We start from the raw sequence: 23,025 nt of genomic DNA on the forward strand, positions 1-23,025 counted from the left end.
ACATGTCATCATTTTGTCAGCTTAGATGGCTACAAAAATAAGCCCCAAATTATTTGTTTTTATAGAAAAGAAGCTGACGGATGTTAGAATTTCAGGACGAAATTGCTGTGACACCGTCGCAAAAAATCTTCAAAAATGTTTTGGTTCCTCTTCTCTGCTATTTCTGGCCTACCTAACTGAATCTTTTGCCCACTATTCCTCTCCCAGTCCTCCTCTGCAGAGCACGGAGTGATTGACGCGCCAGCGCGACCAATCAGGAGCCGCGCTTTCAGCGAACTGGAATCACTATCCAATGGCAGAAGCCCCAGGGGGCGGGACGTGTCCGGACCCCTCACACCTCCACACAGGCGAGGAATCAGTGGCGTCGTAGAGCCGCCGCGAAACAGGAGGCTGGGCTCGGAGGCGCGAAGGGGAGGACAGGTACGCCGAGGGCAGGAAAGACGCGGGAGAGCTGCCATGGACCTGTCCGACTGACGGGACTCCACGCCTGCTGCCCGCCACAACATGTCCACGGACGAAGCAGCCGGTCAGCGCGAGGAAGGGGAGTACGGAAGGGCGGCGAAGCGGCTGAAAACGGACGAGCCGGGCCCGGAGGATGAGCTGGAGGAGGGGGAGGACTCGGACAGCGGCTCCCTGGCCGGGAACGGAGAGGCAGAGCCCCGCAGCCGGGCCCGGTGGAGAGGGGCCCAGAAGGTAAGGGTGAGCGGAGATATTATTATTATTATTATTATCATCATTATCTAACGACACCCTGCAGCGCTGCAAAAGACGGGGCACGTGCGTGTGCGCGCGTCCACCCGTTTGCTGCTGTTTTCATTTCGCCAGAAGGTGCATGGCAGCCTTCTCTTCCTACAGGCACACTGCATCACAGCCTGGCTGCAAGAAAACTTCATTTATGGGACTTTCCGTCCTGCTCTGTCTGGAAGCTTTTCAGCTTATTCAGTCAGCCGAGGATTCAGTGAAATAATAGCTGAACTCCTCCAAATCTGGAGCGTTATTTGTTGGAGACGTGGATGTGGTGAAAACAATCTGAACTCAAATCTCAAATATGAAGCACGCAGAAAATAAAGATCTTCATTAATTTGCAGTTAGCTTATAACACAACACTCATCCTGAGCATGAAAGTCGTATTGTCATATTAATTTTAGGCTGTTAATGATTTATTTGAGCTATTCTTTCAGGATGAAATGGGCGAATTGGGTGCACAAGCTTGAATTTATTGTGGATTTTGTCTATTCCACACCGTCAAGGTTATACATACAGGATCAAATATATGTGCACACGTTCACCTGAATCTTTTAATGTCTAATAACTTCTTGGTAATGGTGATGATTAACTGCAGCTGGCCTGCATGAAGATGATTTGTTTGACAGCACTCGTGCCACTTTTCAACGGTGCGAGAAGTCCAAGGAGCCCTGAAGATTTGAGGAGGAGCAGAAATTGGTTTGGATGTTCAAGAACAACCCAGGAACCATGGAAGCCGAAGCCTGCCAACAACTGGAGCCTCCTGGAAGACCACACCTTCAGGCTCGACAGAAATTGGCGTCTGCCCGCACGCGCAAAGCCAAAATACCTTCAAGGAGAAACGTTTTGTGGTCAGACGCGACAAAAATTGACCTGCTTGAGTCACAGCGACAAGAAGCATGTTTTGAGGAGTCAAGCTTGAGGCCACTGCACCAGCTGTCAAGCATGGTGGCGGCAGCGTCGTGCTGTGGTACCGGTGCATTGTGTAGAGTGCCCAGAATGATGAAGCGAAAGGACTACCTCCAAGTTCTCCAGTTTCACCTCAAATCACCAGCTTGACGGTTGAAACTCGGACACAGTTAGTTGTTCCAACAGGGCAATGACCCCAAACACAACAGAACTGGTTTCTGATTGGTTAAAGTGGTTTGGAATGGCCTTCTCAAAGCCTCCGACCTCAACCCCACAGAAAGGTTTCAGACTTTGCTAAAAAGCCCGATCCGTGCCGGGGGGAACCAGCCAATGAGCTTGATCAATTCTACCAAGAAGAGTGGTCAGATATCTAGAACTTTGTTGATGGCTACAGAAAGCCTTTGGTCGGGGTGCAGCGTTTTAAGGGACATTAAAGCAAATATCAGCGTTGCATGAATGGATATATTTCAGCTTGTATACATAATTTTGACTCTGTGTGGATTTTGAGAAAATCCACAATAAATTCAAACTTGGCCACCTGGTTTTCGATTTCGAGAAATCCATCTGAGTGGACCTAAACGTTTGCCTGCAACTGTAACATTTTCTGACTTAATGAACTAGTGTGTAACGCATCATTAAGACCCTGCTGATAAAATGTCTCATTTCCAAAGTGAAAGTAAAATTGTGGCCTTTTTATCTAAAACAAATATCAGTGCTCTTTGCCTGTGGTTTAGCAGCAGCTTACAGAAAATGAGTTCAGATTTATTTATAAAAGCCTAATTAAAAACAGCTGCTGTGAACCAATGTATTGTACACATAGGGATGAAATAGAAAAACAAAATGTGCAAAAGACAAACATCAAGTAAGTTAATTATTAAAGAGGTTTTAAATCTTTGAAATTAAAGGGAAAAAAATCGTAATGGAAAGATAAACTCCAATAAAAGCTTGGATATAAGGGCATTGAGAATTGGTGCCTGTCTAATATGGAGGAGCAGTTTGTTCTACAGTTTATGAGCTACACCTGCAAAAGCCCGAGTACCTCTGTGTACCAGCCTGAACCTCAGTACAACTAACAGTAAATTACTACTAGACCCAAGGGATCTGGAGGAGACATAAAGCTGCAGGAGGTCAGACGGATGTACAGGAGCTTGCTCATTAAGTGTCGTTGATAAAACTGTAAAATGAATCCTAAAATGACCAGGGAGACATCGAGGACAAGTCAACACAGGGGAGATCTGTAGAAACTTTAGATTTCATGTTAAAAGATCCCGTGCAGCTGTAAGAGTCATGCGTGATGAACATTTAGAGAGGGATACAATAATCCAGTTAGGATGTAATGAAAGCATGGATCACCCTTTCAAAGGCCTTAAAAGAGAAAAGGCATTTTGCCTTTTAAGTAAGTAAATTCTATTTCTGTAGCAGCATTCACAGACGCATGCATCACAAAGTGCTTCACAGAGGAAAAAAGTAATTCAAAAAAACAGCAAACAAATTGGGTAAAAGCCTGTCTGAATAAAAATGTCTTTAGATGGTTCTCATAAGAGTCTGTGTGGCGTAGGGGCAGTGGGAGAGCGTTCCACAGCCAGCGCCAGGAAAGCTCGGTCTCCACGAGTTTTGAAACGGGTTCGAGGTACCACCAACATCATCTGATTTGAAGGCCTCAGGGTTCTGGGGGGAGACGGAGGCTCTGAAGGGCCTCGTTGGTAGGTGTGACCATGAAGCGCCCTATAGGTTAAAACCAAAACTTTAAAATTACTCCTCAAGCGTACCGGGAGCCAGCAGAAAGAGGCAAGAACGGGAGTTCTGTTCGTCATAGTTATCAGCCTCGCTGCAGCGAACAGCACAGACTGAAGGCAAACCAAGGAGGGAATTAAGATCTTGTTTAACACTAAATATATTTGTTTCTCAAAGTTAAAATTAGAATCAAATATCACACCCAAATCTTTTGTGTCTGACTTTTGACAGACTCCAGGCTGATGAGATGTATTATATAGGAGAGGTGCTGACACACCTTAGAGTCCAAAAAAAACAATCTTCAGTTTTATTCTCATCAAAGCAGACGAAGACGTTCAAAGCCATCAACGACTGAAGGCTTTAGTTGAAAAGAGTGCTTTCGCTTCGGTTGAAGATCGAGCTGACCGTCGACTGTGTAATTACGAAAAGAGATGTTCTACTTTTTTTAATTTTTAGGATTGAGCCTAGAGGGAGCGGAGAAAAAGGAAATCGTCCTTTTAAACGGCGTGTTGCTGCGGCTGTCGCTTTGTGTGTTTTCAGGATGATGGCGAAGACTCCCATCTCATCTCTCCTAGTCCCGTGGTCCATGTCAGGGGTCTTTGCGAGGCCGTGGTGGAAGCTGACCTCATAGACGCGCTGGAGAAATTTGGAGCCATATGGTGAGACAGTCGCTACTATGCCTGTACTGAGTGTGTACATGTGTGTACTGCTGTGTGTGTATGTTGGGGGATGGGTGAATAGCCAGTTAAACAGCTATGAGGGAAAGCAGTAACTGTTAGCGTACTTGCTTAGATCTCAATTTCTATTTCATGTCATGTTTTTGACCACAACTGGTGGCCAAGATATTCAAGAGTACTATTTCTTGACGTGTATAGTTGAGGTCGTGAACTGTGATGCTCATGGCCGCCACGATCTCTCTGCGTCTGTGTGGCTTTCTGCTCAAAATCAGAAGTGTATCTTTGCTCGTTGGGAAAGTGCGTTTGTAAAAATGTCTAACAGATGTTCTAAAGATAGATATTTTGTGCAAACGACTTGCCACATACAGGCCCCACATTGAGCAATAGTCTGCTTGAATTTTTAGTCTGCAGTTTTGTACAGAAGCATAAGGGAGCACAATATAGTTAAAAAACGCAGTACTCACCACTACTATCTGTGCACCAATGACTATTTTCGCTAATCGCTACCAGCTGGGGTGAAAAAGTTCAGCAAAATAATAACAAGAGTGCTAATATTTATTGTTTTTCAATGGAAAATGGCTGCCAAGTTGGACTTTTTACTCTTGATTTATCCAAAGTGGGGCTACTTGTGCGTTCATGCATTATCGCTCGCTGTTGGAAGGTGGAAGATAAACGGTGAAATGATAAACGGCTTGCACTTGCATAGAGCTTTATCTAGTCCAAGGACCTACATTCAGTTATTCACCCATTCACACACTGATGGTGGTGAGCTACATTGTAGCCACAGCTGCCCTGGGGCGGGCTGACAGAAGTGAGGCGGCCATTACACCAGTGCCAACGAGCCCTCTTACCACCACCAGTAGGCAAGGCAGGTAAAGTGTCTTATCTAAGGACACAATGGCTGAGACGGTTGGAGTGGGGATTCGAGCTGGCAACCCACCGGTTACAGGACAGACCCCTACCTCCTGGGCCACTGCCACCCCACTGCCGATAATACACGTGGCGGAGCAAAGACTGACGGTTTTAACCCATATAGGGCCTAAAAATCCAACAGTGCTTCACTGTGAACGTAACATCAGCGCTGTGTTTAAGTGGGTGAATAAATTGGGTCAGAACACCTCTCAGGCACTTGTTCTGTGATCAACATGGCACATTATAGCTTACAGAGACCACAGCGGGCGCAGTCAGCTCTAAAAATAATCAGAACAAACTTTAAACTAAACAACAAACTCACCACGCAGCATCCTGGTAATCCACTGACAAAATGGGCATTTTTATTGAGAAGGGCTCAGATAAACAGATCATTAAAACATTTAAGTACAAAAACAAAACAAAAAAAAAAGCATTTTTTTACCGATGACGTTCTTTTTACTGCTTGTGTGGGTCTCACTGGTTCAGTAGGTGGTCCTACTAAGTGACTCTGGACAGATTGTGTTTAGACTATCAAATGTATGCGGTCCAGACCACTCGGGGAGGTGATCTGAGTGAAGACTTCTTCAGTGTGTATTGAGGCTGTTCAGACCGGTTCAGATCTGATCGGATCTGAACCGGTCTGAACAGCCTCAATACACTCAATGTTAGTTCCAGGTCTGAAGGGGGGGTCACAGTTTCTGGGCTTTTGTCTCTGTTGCATCTCCCTACAGTGTTGACATTCATCTCTTATCCACAACTTGAAACTTGTATTACTAAGCAGGATTAGTATCTCAGCAGGTAGCGTCATGTTCATCGTTGGGCTTATTTTACAGTCATAAATTTGTGTCAGATTTGGTGTGTTGCCATAGCAACTTAGGCTGGACATTTAACCTGCTCGGGAAGGCGCTGGTGTAGATCAGTGATTGTCAGCTTGGCAGCGTCCGAGCCAGATCCAGCCGGTGAGACCATTGCGTTCCAGGTTGCACAAATTATGCCCAGTCTGCCACATTAATTAGTTGTAGTTCAGCTCAGAAAGGGTTAACGACAGCAGCGCCACAAGCCAATCAGAGGGCTCGCTCACGGCAATGCGATCAGGTTCGCCTCAAACCCAGAAAGAGCAAGAGGACATGCCGCTGGGTGCTTGAAAGCAGTGTGACTGGTTAGCTCAGTAGGATACGAGAAGCGTTTTCATGTGGGAGTCTCCAGTTTGAATGCCATTCAGGGTAGACTCATTTTCTTTCGCTGATTGTGGATAAAGTCAACGATTTCTGGAGCAGGAATACATAACGTTTGTGTTAACTGTTAACAGGACCCTTCCACGTTTGTACAAAAATAATGAAGCAATTAACTAGAAATTTCCAGGGAATTGACAGTTCTTGTTGAAAGGAGCAAAATGCCAATGCACTAATGATCAGACGGGCAGGTTGACAGGTTAGCAGGCAGTGCTGTCAACAAGTGAGATGGCAATCTTAGCGGTCTGCACAAAGAGCGGGCAGAACGTATTCATGATACGAGTAGATATTTTGCTTCCTACCGAGATGATCGGTTGCTGCTGTGCATGAGCGTTGCTGGAAAGCTGTAATGACATGCCCACAGAAATCTACACTCTCAGAAGCTACTTTCACACATGAACGGTAGAGGTGTAAAAATGTGGAGAAAATTTGCTGCTCAAACATCCCAGCAGATGCACTCTCATTATAAATATTACCTACTAATAACTGTGCTGTTCAAACAAAGAATCTGTAAACCTTTGTGGAGTAAAACAGTAAATAATGTCAGTAATCCAAATGGAGAAGATTATGAACATAAAGCAGTGCTTAAGAATCTGTATTTGTACTAGCAGTATATAAAGACATCATAATGCAGTGGGAGTTTTTGTACAGCATCACTGCAAACAGTAACATTTATCTTCTGAAGCAAAATGACATGAAAGAAAGTATTCAGTCTCATCTTACTGTTTTAAATTTTTTTTAAATCGCAGCCTAATGTTACAATCATTCATCTAAACTCAGTACCCCATAATGACAAAGTAAGACTGGAATTTCAAACGATTTTGTATAAAGTTCTTAGAATAAAAATCTGAAATATCCTATTTCCATAAGTATTCAGACTTTTTGCAACAGCACCTGAACTTTAGCCCAGTTTCCTTCCATTTCTCTTGGTCTCTGCTGAGGTGTTTCTACACCTTGACTGGAGTCCACCTGTGCTGAACTGAACTAATTGGACGTGATTTGGAGCGACACACTCCTCTGTAAAACAGGTCTTCTAGCTGTTGAAGTGAAAACCAAACCATGAGGTCCAAGCACCCGCCTGCAAAACTCAGAGACAGGAGTGTTGCAAGGCACAGATCTAGGGAAAGATAAAAACAAACAAAAAAATACATTTCTGCTGAAGGATCTTAAGAATCCAGGGACCTTCATGATTCTGACATAGAAGAGGTTTGGTACGACTAGAACGTTTCTAAGTGGTTTTGGCCTCACTGAGCCTTAGTGAGAGAGGAAACCAAGAACCTGATGGTCACTCTGACTGAGCTTCAGAGATCCTGTGTGGAGACGGGGCTGAGGTCCAGAAGGACAACCAGAGCTGCAGGCCTCCACCTTTCTGGGCTTAGAGTGACTCATCAGAAGCTTCTGCTCAGAGTAAAACACCTGAAAGCTGCTTGAAGGACTCTCAGACTGAGAGGAACCAGATTCTCTGGGCTGATGAAATCAAGATTGAACTGTTTGGCCTCGAGTCTAAATGTGTCTGGAAGTAAACCAGTCACAGGGACATGGAGACTGGTCAGGCTTAAGGAAAAGCTGAATGGAGCAGAGAAATTGAAAAACCTGTTCCCCTGATCTCAGGACGTCAGACTGGGTTAAAGGTTCTCCTTCTAACATAAAGATGACTCAAATCAAACAGAGAAGACAACACAGGAGTGAATTAGAGACAGCAATAATCCAAAGGTGCTGATTTTTTTATTCATTTTTTTTACTATTGCTGACTTTTTTACATTCATTTGTTAAAAACGCATTTTCTAACATTGTAATATCATGGACATTTCCACACACAACAGATCATTGTGTTTTTGTTTTAGTGTCCTTGCTAAAAAAGTATTTTTTTTAACACCTTGCTCATTAATTTTACAGTCGCCCCAATGTGCTGCTGATGGGAATAAGAATCACTCTGTGAAACCCTGACAAAAACGCACACACACACATTCACATAATCACAGACGACATCAGGAAGTCCCGTCCTGATCTTTGTGTGTCTTTTTTTTTGTTTTTCTTCTCTCAGCTATGTGATGATGATGCCCTTCAAGCGTCAGGCCTTGGTAGAGTTCTCTGCAGTGGAGAGTGCCGACCGCTGTGTGTCCTGTGGGGCCAAGGAGCCGGTTTACATCGCAGGTTCGGACCTGTTGTTTTTTTGTTTTTTTTTACTGTAAAAAATCACTGATGAGATTCATCGGTAATGCATGTCTGTATTTAGCATGCAGATGTTCAAGTTTGCAAACTTTTCTGGACTTTTTTTCCTGCGTTAGCACGCTCAAAATAATCAGAATACAAACTGTAAACAGAAGATAAGAATCCAGTTTCCAACTTTTCCACCAGAAAGAACTTTCTGATTCAGATCATTGTGATTATTTTAGTAATTCTTTCATGATCCTTCATGATCACTCAAATGTAGAAAATTAAACTTGTTTGGAACACCAGCTGGAAAGTTGAACCAGAGAAGTATGTGGTTATGAGACGGATGTGGGAGGTGGTGCTCGCAGTGCCCCATTTGAACTAAAATCCTCATTTTTTTAAAAAACAAAAAGAGGATGGTCTCTTCGGCCATATAGCAGAATGACAGTGTGAAAGGGGCTGATGCGGACCTCCAACATGTGTTCAAGTCAAATGACGTTTCAGTATTTTGAAATAATAAAATTCCACTTAAACTTTAGAATCCAACTGTTCTGTTGTTTCAGGCCAGCAGGCTTACTTTAATTACTCCACCTCGAAGAGAATCACCAGGCCAACGAATGCTGACAACCCGAACAGCGGCAACAAGGTCCTCCTGCTGTCCATACAGAACCCTCTCTACCCCATCACCACGGTAACACACTTCCCTACGGACGGACGATGGGCTAAAACCCTTTGTGTGTTGGTTGCATCATCGTGTTAACTCTGACCTCACAGTTGGTGTTAAACTTGGGGGGGGGGGATGTAATAAATGAGAGTTAATGACCTTCAGGTTATTATCACCTGCTGCTAAAAGGCATAAAGTGGGCAATTTTCTGCTGTTCTTCTTTACAAATCCTCTCAAGTTCAGACCGGTTAGATGGAGACTGTTGGTGGAGCCATTTTCTGGTCTCTCCAGCGATGTTTGATAGGGTTCAGCTGAGGTTCTGAAACCTCACTGCCCTTCTGAAACACTTTCTATAGGAAACTCAGCACATTTGGGTATTTTTCAGGTACAGTGCTTGTTGTTTACTGAGGATATAAGCTGATTTGTTCTTCAGTCTCCAGGTAAATTAGCAAACCGCCCTCTTAAAGTGATCTGTTCACATTTTAAAAAAAGTTTTAAATGTTAGAGGTTGCTTAAAAATATAAAACGAAAGTAAACTTTATGAGAACCCGACTGCAACAAGTCAAGTAACTTTAGTGGACAGACAGAAGCTTAAAGCCTCTGTGAAACACAAACAGAACAGTTTCCTTTGTGTTACTCCACCCTTATAATAGGCTGTGACGCATCAGATTAATCATTACATTACTGGTGTGATGAATCCAGGTTTTTACTCGACTCTCTTTTTTTTTTTCCTCACATCTGAACGTTGAAGGCTTTGGCTGCAGTGGAAGTCTAATTAAAGTCTAACGTGCTTCCTTTTCTTCATACACCAATGTTGTCTTTCACAGTGACAATCGAAGGAAATGTTTCCATGATTTTGTTCATTTGACAGCAAATTTGGTTTGATTTTTAAAGAACTAAAAAAAAAAGATCTCTTTTATCGCATGTGCTGTCCTCTCATTTTTATATACGTTTGTTTTGAAACAAATAGGGGTTGACTTTTTCAGAGGTGGAAAGAGTACTTAAATAACTTACTCAAGAAAAAGTACAGTTACTCTGTTGACATTGTACTCAAGCACAAGTAAAGTTACTTGTAAAAAGTGAGACATTAAAAATTGACGTTGAGTAAAAGTTACATTTTACAGCAGGAGGACGTCTCTCCTGTGGAGCGCAAAGCACAGGAGGAAAGCTTTTCACAAAACTTCGTAGTTTAAGATGTAGTTACGAAATTTAAAGAAATATCCAGCTGACATTTGAAATGGGTGGAGAGAATAAACAGTCATTTCAGCTCAGACCGTCCCTCGGTGCTCAACTTGTTCAACAACAAAACATGCTGAACCACAACGCAGCTGGTAGGAAAGTGCCTAAATATCCTGCCCTCCTCCAGATTTGATTACACTTTATTCTTGTGGCTACAGTGAGACAGTTCTTGCTCCCAGAGACGTAAAATGGCATAAACATGACTTTTCAACTATTTAGACATTTTTAAAATGGTTTTTGGTTTTTTTCATTTTCAGTTTTTCACTTATTTGCAGTTGCGCATGTGGCAGAACAGGTCCTCGCCTGCATTCGTCACATCGCCTGTCAGCAGAGATTAGAACTGCAGGCAGAGCAAATAGTCTCAACACATTTCTGCTGGTTTTAGCTCACAGGGCCACGACTAACGTTAGACCTCACGTAATCTTAATGCAGGAATAGCGTGGAGCATTGAGCCTGCTGTGTTCAACAGAGGAGATTTTCTGTTTCAGAATCCGTTGATGAGACTAAAGTTAGAAGATAAATTATCAGCAGCTTGGAGCAAACAGACCGGGCATGAAGACAGAAAACTAAAGACCGAGGAGAGACGTAGAACAGGACATTTTCTCCAACATGGCAGCTTTCTGTGCCTTTAGCTACTCAGATCGCTTACAGGTGGATCTTATTTAACTCATTATGTGGCTTCTAATGTAAAAGTTGGGATTTAAAGCAAAGGGGTGACTATAAATGCACACAGTTTTATGGGTTTTAGAAATCCCCCTCCCCCATTTAACTTTGTTAATTTGGAGTATTATTGTAGACGTACCTGTCTGTTGTGTTTTACACAGTTACAATTAAAAACCTCCAGTTTCAGGTGGGGGTGGATGTGGGTGTAGGAGGCATCTGTTTGTCTAATTTAATTATTGATTTCATTTGGTACAATCTTGACCCTAGGGAGGGAGATAAAAGGTGACAACATTGTTCACAACAAAAGCAAAAAATAAATAAATATGAAGCAACATATATTCTTTTTTTTTCACAGAAAATGTAACACAAATCGTAAAGCTTGTGGTTAGTGATCAGGAAATGTCCGCCCCACTAATATTTCTGCTCAGGAGCTGCTGCTGATGGAAGGTGTGAAGGTTATAACGTTGGCATAATTAATAACTAGTTTGCCTATCAGCTGCTACAGAGCTAATCAGCATTAGCAACTGAACTTATGAAACTTTGTTTAAACTTAAACAAAGATACAGTATGTGTTAAACTGACCACCACAGGCTGCAGGTCTGTGTCTCTCTGAGCTAACAGAGCTAACCACAGAACGAACAGCTTCCTTCCTTTAAAGTTGGAGCCAAAGTGTCTCTAAAGACATGTTGGCCAGGAGTTTATTTCCGTATCTTCTGTTCGACTTGAGTAAAAGTAACCAAGTACAACACTTGAAATAAAACATACGCAATTAAAACATTAGATAATAATTACTTTAAAAAATCATACTAATTACAATAAAGCCAGTAAATGTAATTTGCTACTTTCCGCTTTTCTATTTCTTTTTAAAAGATGGGCTATTTAATAGCTTTTTTTGTGCTGTAGGAATTCATGTGATCGATTGTATGAGCTTCTCTTCTGGACTTTCTAAAGAATAAATCATTTAAATTTCGATTTAGGAGGGTGTATTATAAAATCAGGAAAAAGGAAATTGAAATAAATTAGTCTGGAAAAGATGAAAGAAAGAGAGTCCGACAATGTGAAATGAAATGATTATATTTAATCTAAACTGGACTTTTCTTGAAGTTGTTGAGTCAAACTAAGAAGCGCATTAGAGTCGAACCGTCAACAGACTTCGACAAAAAGAGAGTACTCGTGTTCAAATATAAAGGTGAGATTTCAGCCGTTTTTCTGTGCTTGAGAACATATATGGGATGATCTGAAGGGTTTCGAACCGTCTAGATATTTTGCTTTGCTGAGCAAGGCCGTAGGAAATGTGGGTGCTGAGGGTGCTACAGCGCCTCTTTATGGATGACAAGAAATAAAATGTCAAAAATAAAGAAACAAGAACAGAATGGATGAATGTGTTAACAAATAGAAACATATATCCACTAGTGTCGTGCGAGTTTTAATCTATTTCTGTGATAATGACTCATTAATGGTGGAAATGAAGTTCCTGTTTGGGGTACTACAGCTTTTTCCTCTGTGTAAAACGCGTTCCCACCGCGATGGTGCTGAGAGAAATGCCAGGAGAACATTGCTTTTCGTTCCAGTGTAAGATAACCATGGCTTATAAGAAGAGTTGGGCGATTTATTGATTCTTGATTCCCCTCATGTGGTAAAAAGTACAAAAGTCAGAGAAAGACTGTGATCAGTCAGGAGCTGCAGGGTTCCTGTAGTCTCAGGTAGGAAGAAGATAAATAAGCTGTTTTTTTTTTTATTATTTTGGTTTGTGTTTGGCAGACTGGGTGGAAGGGATGAGCAACTGTTCAGTCTTAGAGGTTTAGTTGAAGGCGACACACCTTCATTTGTATAAATCCGAGAGGCAAGCAGAGACCCGTCTCCGGTTCTGCTGCGAGCCAGGTGAGGATACGCTCAAAAAGAGTGGCTGCTGGCGTGACATTAATCACACACAAACGTGCTGGAAATGAAAACTAATTTGTCATATTAGTTAGATGGGATCTTCAAAGCTCTTCTTTGTTGAAATTAACATTTCAGTGCCATTTTTATATACACAATCAGGATTTCAGATATCTGTCCTTCCTGTCTAGAATGATCATTGCAGATATCTGACACAACACAAGAAGTACCTCCAATGTGTTGTGCTCAAACGGACAGTCCAGTGTTTGGAAATTGTGCTGAATGCTGAATGTCTTTGTTTTTTTTGCAGGATGTTCTGTACACCGTGTGTAACCCCATAGGCAGCGTGTTGAGGATCGTCATCTTCAAACGAAACGGGATCCAGGCTATGGTGGAGTATCCTTCCTAAAGAGGAGTTCGCCTGCTTTCAGCTGAGGCCGTACGCCGTAAGATCAGTTCGGCTCATTCGGAACGATGGTGCTATGTTAGTCTTTTTAAAAAGTGCTGTGCAAAAGTCTTCAGCCACCCCTCGTTTCTTTATTTTACTTCTCTGGAGACAGATGTTTTTAATGTTTTCATCAGTAGTTCTTCAGACTTTTTTTTTTCCTTTTAACTTTGGCTGCTTTTTCACATAGGTTCAGTCCATTATCTCTTCACTTTCAAAGAAAAGCTGTTTGTTTGCTTGTTTGTTTGTTAATCCACCTTACTCTGACCTGTGAATCATTCACACATTATTGCTCTTAACCTTTAAGGAGTGAACCATTGTTGCATCGACACGTTCTCATTCAGCATTCTTGCAGCCCATTTTGTTTTGTTTCCAAGTATCGCCTGAAGAGAAATCTTCAAATCTTTGCCGTGACTCATATCTGTACTCGCTCGTATCTCAGCAGGAGCGGTGAAATAAAACTCTTTCAGCACTTGTGCAGCAGCTCAGACCGCACTCGGAGCCAGACATGATTATAAAGACGCCACAGTGGTTTGAGTGCAGGAACCGCATAGAACAATATAAAAAGAAAATGGGGTGCACAGTCTTTGTGTTTCTGTGTTTTGAAATGTGCAGTGTTTTTTTCCTTAACTTGACTCTTCCAGGTTTGAGTCGATTCAGGGCGCTCAGAAGGCCAAAGCGGCGCTAAACGGAGCCGACATCTACGCTGGTTGCTGTACACTCAAGATCGAATATGCCAGAGTAAGAAACTCCAAAAAACCCCCAACACATCACTATTTAAAACCTGATGTCATTGTGCCTTATTGTTAATATTAAAACTGATTATTACATCTAATTTACCTGCAGGTAGTAGGGACCTAAATCAAATTTACTTATATCTATTGTACAACTTGCATTGTTTAGATAAATTAATATGAATAATACGAACAGATCTTCCAATTGCCGCTTTTTATCAGTTTTCAGGTTGTGAAAATATTCAAGAAACAACTGATTGGACTTGTAACTTTTATCTTGTTTTTTTTTTTGTTTGTTTCATATAAATAAAAGAAGTAACATTCTAAACTCTTATATAAAGTTATGTCTTGTCAGTCTCTGTAATAAAACAGCTTGAGGGCAACTCAGAAACCACAAATCAGCCATTTTCAGATAAAAATCTGCAAATAAAATAATACCAGCACATCATATGATGTCAATGTACAAAATAGTTTCAGAGATCTGACTGGATTTCAGGTTCACAATACAGAAGATGCAATGTATCTAACTTCATCCTGAATATTTGTCTTTACCTTTGTGTCAACAGCCAACACGTCTCAATGTAATAAAGAATGACAACGAGAGCTGGGACTACACTAAACCATACTTGGTCAGACGAGGTGAGACGAATGGTTTGGTTATCACCTTCATCGTTTAATTAGGTCCCATTCACCTTACGACAGATGCTGTGTTTGCACCTTTCATTCACTCACAAATGGAGGTTTTTATTGGGAAAAATTAAGACTTTTAAAAACCACTTTCCAAACTCAGTTTTTGGTGGGTCTTTCGTAGACTTTGCAAACTGCAAACTTTGATTGTGGGCTGAAATGGTTTATAACTGAGAGAAAACTATGAATATTATTAGCTAAGCATGTTCTTTCTCTGGGTTTTGATGCGTTGTTAAAGTGAACGTTGGGTAGATTAACAAAAGTTGTGCACAGAATCTAATAATGTGAGTCTATGTTTGTATGTTTCAGAACGTGGAAAGGGAAGACAAAGACAAGCCATTTTAGGAGAACACCCATCATCCTACACTGATAATGGCTATGGTAAGATTAAGACTTAAGGAACCTCAGTCTGTCTTTTTATTCACTTTATCTATGTTACAGAGGTGGGACTAAACTTCACACCAAAATCTCACCATTATATTTAAACATGAGTAATTCTCTTTTTGGTCGAAGTCTGTTTTTGGTTTGTCTCTAATGTTCTTCCTTATTTGACTTATCAGATTAAAAAGATATATCAACTGCTTCCTTTTAGGTCCATTTTAGATTAAATATAATAATTAAATTTAACATTATGGGACTTAGAAATAGCTTATTTTTTTATCTTTTCCGCTATCATATCAGCTTTCATTAAAAGACAAAATACATATAATATTATCTTTTAAAGGTTGTATTCAGAGACTGTGTAAAGACTTCATCAGCTTCTGCTGTTCAAAAGTGAAGCCATGGAGTCCTGTTTATGGGAGCTGCCATGTTGGATTTTTGGAGCCAGAGTCTTTGCACCCGAGCTATTATCCCCCACACACACTCCACACACACACACACACACAATCTTTCTAAGCATCAAATAACGAATTACAACTAAATGTCTTGGAAAAATGAATATTTGAACAAAAAGCAGTAAGATACATGATTTAATAAGAGTTAACACCTGGTTTAAACAAAAGCATTTTTATTTTTTAATCATAAAAACTTGTACTGCAGCTCGCCTCAGTTTGTTTTGGCTTCAACTTCTGGATTCTGTTCCGATGTCCAGTTTACCTTTTATATGCAGTTTATGGCAGTATTTGTTGTTTACACAGGGTTGTTTTTCCGGTTTGTTGAATTTTGTTCGACAATCTTTACTGATTAGATTAGATTATCAGTGGCAGACGCTCTCGAGCAGCTTTGTATACACATCCAGTCTGAGTTACGAGACGAACTATAGTAACGATGCAGTCCCTTTACCTGCATCCACTTTGTGTTTGTTTGTCGTGAAAGACGTGAGCGAGCTCCATTCTGCTGTTTGTCTCTGGAGGTCTAGCCTGCCCCCTGCTGCCTCTGCCCAGCAACAGCAGGTACAAGCTCTCCTCGGTGGACGTGCCAGACATGGTGTCCTACCCGATGCCACAGTCGTCTTCATACTCTGGCCATGCCTCCAGCTCTGTAGCCATGGTGAGTGGCCTCCACCCGTCCAAGATGAACTGCACCCGCATCTTCAACCTCTTCTGCCTCTACGGCAACATCGAGAAGGTGGGTATACAGGAAACATGTGAAACACTTGTCAGTATGGTTTGAAATGCACATAAATCCTTTTTTTCATGATAACATTTTCATTTAGATAAACAGAAGTTCTCCAAACAAAACTTTAGGACTTTATAAAACATTGCTGCAGTCATAGTTGATTTATTTTTTTTCAGATATTGTTCTCAAAGTATTTTGATATAGAACTAGGGCTGTGTTTACTTGGTCTTTGTCTTTGACGGGACAGCTGTTACGTGTGTGTATTCATGTGTTTTGTAGGTAAAGTTCATGAAGAGTGTCCCTGGCACGGCATTGGTTGAGATGGGCGATGAGTATGCTGTGGACAGAGCCATCACACACCTCAACAGCATCAAGCTGTTCGGAAAAAGACTCAATGTCTGGTGAGAGACAGAGCAGTTTGATGATAACCTCATTATTTTGCCTTTTAAAATGTGAGAAAATTATAGTTTGCAAGTTAATAGTTGACATAAAGTTTTTTTTTTTTTTTACATAATAAATGGTCCCAGAGCTGCATATTTTCTGTTGTTAACAATTATTTCGATTTTTTTTTCATCTTGTTGTTTGATTAGGTTTTTAAAAGGAAGGTTCTGGCCATTTTGAAGTGGTGTTGTATGGAAAGGTTGTGATGAACAAGTATCTCGCCTGTTGGACGTAGCTCTTCGAATGACTTCAGTTTGGAGAATAGAGTTTGACTGCTGAGCTACTAACCAGTCAGGACCCGGCTAAACCCAAATCTGAAGTGCCCTGGCTCAGCCTGGGGCACTTCCTGCAGGAATTTCCTCATATTTCTGCTGAACTAACTGAATAATATGGAAATGACAGTGATGCAAAGGTTTAAATGCCATCGTTGGCATAAAATGAGTTGCTATGAAATGTTGACAATGAAATTGTCCCAAGATGGCTGCAGTCCACTTCGGTCTTAGCTGCGTTAGCTCTAGGCTTCAGCTTATCTGTCCTGTCAGACTTCAGCTCTATTCCTCCCAACTGAGGTCATTCAAAGAGCTATCTAAAACAGGTAAGATAATAATTGTTAACTTTTCCATACAACCTTTTTACCTTTATTTCTGTGGTCTCTACTTGTATGCTCTAGATGTCTCTCTGTAGTTCCAAGTTTTAGTTTGATACTGCTACTATGTTTGTTTTTTTTTCTTCTGTTAACAGTTTTGTACACGTTTGATAAGACAGATAACAGCTGTTGTGTTGTGCTGTGCTCAGTGTGTCCAAGCAGCACGCTGTGATCCCCAGTCAGGTGTTTGAGTTGGAGGACGGCAGCAGCAGCTATAAGGACTTTGCCATGACCAGGAACAACCGGTTTAGCAGCGCCGGGCAAGCCTCAAAAAACATCATACAGCCCCCATCTGCTGTGCTACACTACTACAACGTTCCTCCGTGTATATCACAGGATCATCTGCTTAAGGTGCGGCACTTCTGTTGGACACATCTTTGACCTTTGGTTGGAATGGTTTTTTTCCTTAAAGTACTATGAAAACATCCTTTTTATATACCTCACCCTTTGTGTTTTATTTGGTAGTGAATGTTAGTATTTCACTTTAATATTATAAAATATTCACTAATCCAGACAATCCAAACATTTGTTCATTTTAAATGTGGTAAACCAAATAACATTCCAAGTCTGCTTTTTTGAAATAACATGAAAAACACAAGAAGTTCTGAAATATAAAATAAAGCCAAACTGTTTCACACTAGAATGAAGATGGTATGTTTACCTTTTACTTCTCCTAACATGGCAAGTTTTAACGTATGTAGAAGTATTTTCAGTATCCTTAGAAACATTTTCTCACAAGTTTAAAATCATACCAATATATGTCTGAAAGGTCTGCAGCCTGTAGAATGAAAAGAGTCATTTCTACTCCTTCAGCTACTAAATAAAATTTGTCTAGAGCTACAGAAAAAAAAAGCAAAACTAAAGTGGGTTACATTTTGAAATCAAAGAAGTACAATAAACTTTTGTTATTTTGCTGGTATTTGATATGTTAGAACAAAGAATTCGGTTCACAGTAATCAAAGTGGGGGACGAGTGGTGCAGAGGTTAGGGAGGTGAGCCTGTGATCAGGAGGTCAGAGGTTCAAATCACTGGGGAAGGTGAGGCGCTCACATCTGCCTCCACCTTCATCAGCCCCACTGTGGATCCTTGAGGAAAGGCCCTTAACCCTCCAGCTGCTCCGTGGGCAGCCCACATATGCAGTGGGGGGAAAAATGCAGGGAATGAATTTCCTCATTGAGGATTAGGAGTATGAAAATAATAATTTAACCTCTGAACTACGTAGGCATGTTTGAGGCCTTAGTAGCATTGATTTAATAAAGCATAAAGCTGAAGCTTTAAAATGAAAGAGTCAACATACAAAATAAAGTCAGTTCTCCAATATATATTTAGGATTTTACAAATTTCCTCTGGTAAAAGCAGAAGCTTCTTCTAACAGTCATTGTCAGAAGTGGCTTTACTTTATAAAGAAGGCCTTATTTTGATGACTGAGAATCTAATAATCTCTGATATGTGAACAAAACTACAATTTGTTTTTCCCCCTCAAGGATGTTGAGACATGCTTTTGGTACAGTTCAGAAAAAGATGCTGTGCTGTGTAAGGAAGCTGAAAACAGTGCAATTAATGTCTCACAACACTGAGTTCACACAGGCAGCTGGCTTCAAGTGTTATTAGTGTCATATTGCATAAAGATTGCATACAAACCTGTGAAAAACTGCAGAATCTAGCCTTTTCTGTTGTGGTTATAAACATAAAAACTATTCATTTCCATGTTATTTTGCTTCTGCAGAGGGGATAAAGAGCCACAGGCTGCAGATCTTTGGTCCAGTTGCATTCTAAGGAAAGTTGAAAACTAGTGATGGTCATCACAACATCGATATAGCGAAGTATTAAAATAAATCACAGACCCAAACCAGATACCAGTAATATATTTGGGCAATCAGATGAATCCCCACTGACCTAAATACCCACAGCTGATTGAGAAGAAAGTAGCTAAAATGCTAAATATAAATGCTAAAGCAACACTAAAGAGAGTTTTAAGCATCATGATGACAGTAGAAAAGGAGAGGAGGGAGGAAAATGTGGGTTTATCACAACTGATATCATCGTCACAATCTTCAACACTAATAATGCTATTAATATACTGCAGCCCTGTTTGAAAGTGGCTCATGTAGTATTTAAAACATGTACCATTTGTGATCCCTGCGTGTTTTGGCAGCTGTGTATGGAGCACGATGTCCCTGGCTTCATCAAATTCAAGATGTTCGATGCCAAACGTAAGTAGGACTTTTTTTGTTTGTGTAAGCCACTGTTAGATTCTTCAGAGTTTCACCAGATAGATTCTGAATCGACTCTGTGTTTTTACGGTTTTTCTCTTTCTCTCAGCTTCCTCGAAGACCATCTCTGGCTTGTTGGAGTTTGACAGTAAGACGGAGGCAGTGGAGGCTCTTACTGTCCTCAACCACTACCAGATCAGGATACCCAGTAAGTCCAGCCACTGTCCTACGAAGCCCCATAATAAATACACCAAGAAAGTTTGGCTTCTTGAAATCCAAGGGAAAAGAAATGAGCTCAGAGTGTCATTGTGTGATTTGTCCTGAGCGTAGACTTCTCCCGTTTAACCAGAGAGTCTCAGTTGGATTGAGGTCTGGACTTTGACCGGGTCGTTCCACGACGTTTAGCTGTTTCTCCTTAATCCAGTGGAGTGTTGCTTCAGCAGAGCGTCAAATCTCAAATCTCTGACAGACTGGTCAGATCTCTGCAGAAGAGCTGCAGCTCCATCAGGGTCGTCTTTGGCCTCCTGGATGTTTCTGTGATTAAAGCCCCCTTTGCCTGGTCTGTGAGTTCTGGTGGACGACCCTCTCTTGGCAGGTTTGCTGCGGTGGCATCATCTTTCTGTTTGCTAATAATAGATTTAAAGGAGCTCTGGGATGTTCAGGGTTCGGGGATAATGTTTTATACGACAACCCTGATCTGTACTTCTCCTGAACTTTGTCTCTGACCTGTGTGAAGAGATCCTTGGTCTTCATGTTGTCTCTTGCTTGGTGATAGCCCGAACTACTTATAGTGTTCATTCTGGGGGCTATCAGGTGCGTATATACCGTATTTTCCGGACTATAAGTCGCTCCGGAGTACAAGTCGCACCAGCCATAAAATGCATAATAAAGAAGGAAAAGACATATATAAGTCGCACTGGAGTATAAGTTGCATTTTTGGGGGAAATTTATTTGATAAAATTCAACACCAAGAACAGACATGTCATCTTGAAAGGCAATTTAAAATAAAAATAGAATAGAGGCAACAACAGGCTGAATAATTGTACGGTATGCTATGTTACACGACATAAACAACGAACTGAGAACGTGGCTGGTATGTTAACATGACATATTAAGAGTTATTCAGATAACTACAGGATAAATGCTAACAAGTTTAGCAAACCATCCGTGTCACTCCAAATCATTAAATCCAATTAAATCTTTATCCTCGGTGTCACTTTTAAACAACTCCGCTAACTCCGGACGTAGAAGATGCGGCGCTTCCCCTTCTACGTCACTTACGTCAGACTCAACACAGGCCTAGAGCGCCCTCTTGCGATTTAGTGTGTAAATAACATGTGAAATGATATAATAATGTGTTAATAATTTCACACATAAGTCGCTTCAGAGTATAAGTCGCACCCCCAGCCGAACTGTGAAAAAAACTGCGACTTATAGTCCGGAAAATACGGTAGTCAGATTGCCCACAAATAGATCTTATTTAACTAACTATGTGGCTTCTGAAGCTGATGACTGGGGCTTCAAAGCAATGGGTCTGAATATGTGTGTACACACCCCTTCAGAACCTCCCCCTTCATTTATCTGGTGTATTTTTGGACATGTTGTCACTTTTAATCAAATTAAAAATTCATATTGTAAGACAACAAGGTTTATTGTTTACAAAATAGAAAGATTACTAAGAGCGATGAGCACGTTTACAATCCACTGTACGTTTTAGGTTTATCAGACAAACAATCCTCTGTTTGTGTTCACATTTAAATCCCCGCTGATAGTGACTGTGTGTGTGTGTGTGTGTGTTATTGTGATTTGCAGACGGCTCCAACCCGTACACTCTGAAACTGTGTTTTTCCACCTCGTCTCATCTATAAAAAGCTGCCGAGCACAAGAAGAGGCAGCCGATGACTGGCGTTGTGGCTGGGAAGAGGACGAGGACATGGAAGGAGACCGGGAGGACAGCGAATGATCAAGACAGGCTCGTTTAATGGAGATGGAGGGTGTGAAGAAGGAAGAACCCCTGTCTCTAAAATCCAAACCCCCATCATTTATCCACCCAGTCACAACTGAGAACGCTGACCAACCGGTGACCGAAACGTTGTTGTTAATATTTTTAACCTGTTATTCAGGATGGAGGACGTTTGTCTCAGTCTTCAGGAGCTGTCTGACTGGTGTAAAGACAAGAACAAACTGGGATCTTCCTGAACGAAGCTCACACATTTCTGATGGTTGTCGATCCACATAGGTTAAGGTTACTTCAGTTATATAGAACTTTTTAAGGTGATAAGATGAAATCATTGTTTTGCTTTCAGCTATTATTGAAAGAAATGAAGTAAACGGGGGTAAGATTTGAGCAAGTTCCTATTTAATGCTTTCTTTCTCCCCGAATAAGGTTTTTCAGCCAACACTAGGTATCTGAAAAGGTTAGAAGTACTTTATCATTTCATAAGTGTTAAGGTATTCCGGAGGATGACTTTTTACTTTTTAAATATGTTTTGTTTTTGTACACCTTTTAGTTCTCATATTTTCCCACTGTTTGTACATATTCTAACCTACAAAGAAGAGCCTGTTATAAAACTATTCAAGCTCTTTCCAGATAAAAACACGAAGTATCAGACACAACCTCCTGGGACCTGGCATCCACAGATGTGGGCATCCCATTTTGCTTAGTGTTTCTTGATTCACATCAGGTCCCATTCAGCCCAAAATGGCAAAGAGAAATTTAAAAATGCCTGCCATGCAAACGAGTTTGGCTCTTAGGAGGTTTAAAGGGATGCTCCAGCAATTTGATGTGAGGTCCTGTGGAAAACGACAGAATTCTGTGTTTAAAAAAACAAAAAGCAAACAACAGGGTTATTTAATTGGTCTGGCCCAGGGATGAGCTCAGTCTAGATGGGTTTGCCTAAAATAAACTAGATTTGAAATGGAAAAAAAAAAAAAGAAAAAAAATCCATGAAGAAATGTTGAAAAAATCTGAAATGACAAATATTTCCATCAGAGAGGTAATCCTGTTATATAGATGATCTTTGGCAGGGTTTTACAACCCTGCCAATAAGTTCATTTGAAATAAAACTAATATGATGAATTAATGAACTAGATTTTTACAATTAAATTTACGTAATGACAATACCTGCTGGACATCTGTTGAATAGCCTTTCCATATATTATGAGATTGACGGCGGTGTAAAAGTTTATAAACTACGTTTAGCTCGAACCGCTGTGAAAATGATGAGATTGGAGGTGTTTCAGAATGACAGCAACCCTTTTTGGTGTTGTCCACATACAGGCTAGCCGTTAGCTCATCGTTAGTCCTGTCAGAGTTAAACTATTTCTTCAAACTAAAGTTGTTCAGTAAGCTATCTACAGCAGGTAAGATGTTAACTGTTTATAACTTTTTCACAGCATCACTGTCAGAAGCAAATATCAGTCGTTTTGCCATGACAGTTATGAGACCTTTATATTTCCACAGAGACTTTTGGTTTAAATCCTTTGACTTTTT

General features: G+C 40.9%; 1 protein-coding gene across 2 annotated transcripts; it reads left to right on the forward strand.

Annotated features, from left to right (window-relative positions):
• The first annotated feature begins 350 nt into the window (after positions 1–350).
• On the forward strand, positions 351–22,523 carry LOC108245292 (heterogeneous nuclear ribonucleoprotein L-like). 2 transcript variants are annotated; one of them, XM_017432067.3, is made up of 14 exons: positions 351–699; positions 3,928–4,046; positions 8,253–8,362; positions 8,926–9,053; positions 13,117–13,202; positions 13,896–13,992; positions 14,552–14,624; positions 14,982–15,053; positions 16,027–16,241; positions 16,512–16,633; positions 17,469–17,670; positions 19,475–19,532; positions 19,642–19,740; positions 21,345–22,523. In XM_017432067.3, the coding sequence occupies exons 1-14, from the start codon at positions 505–507 to the stop codon at positions 21,398–21,400; spliced, it is 1,632 nt and encodes a 543-aa protein (XP_017287556.1). In that variant the 5' UTR covers positions 351–504; the 3' UTR covers positions 21,401–22,523. The 2 variants fall into 2 exon arrangements, with proteins under 2 accessions (XP_017287556.1, XP_017287567.1); XM_017432078.3 differs by having other exon boundaries at positions 505–693; positions 21,345–21,400.
• Positions 22,524–23,025: the final 502 nt, after the last annotated feature.

This window comes from Kryptolebias marmoratus, linkage group LG22 (genome assembly GCF_001649575.2).
Source record: "Kryptolebias marmoratus isolate JLee-2015 linkage group LG22, ASM164957v2, whole genome shotgun sequence".
Lineage (NCBI taxonomy): Eukaryota > Metazoa > Chordata > Actinopteri > Cyprinodontiformes > Rivulidae > Kryptolebias > Kryptolebias marmoratus.

Bases quoted from the DNA above. Each gene is read 5' to 3' on its own strand.
- LOC108245292 (XM_017432067.3), top strand. From the start codon at position 505: ATGTCCACGGACGAAGCAGCCGGTCAGCGCGAGGAAGGGGAGTACGGA. The intron at 700-3,927 runs GTGAGCGGAGAT...GTGTGTTTTCAG, and splicing joins GAGGGGCCCAGAAGGTAAGG to GATGATGGCGAAGACTCCCA. The intron at 19,533-19,641 runs GTAAGTAGGACT...TCTTTCTCTCAG, and splicing joins CAAGATGTTCGATGCCAAAC to CTTCCTCGAAGACCATCTCT.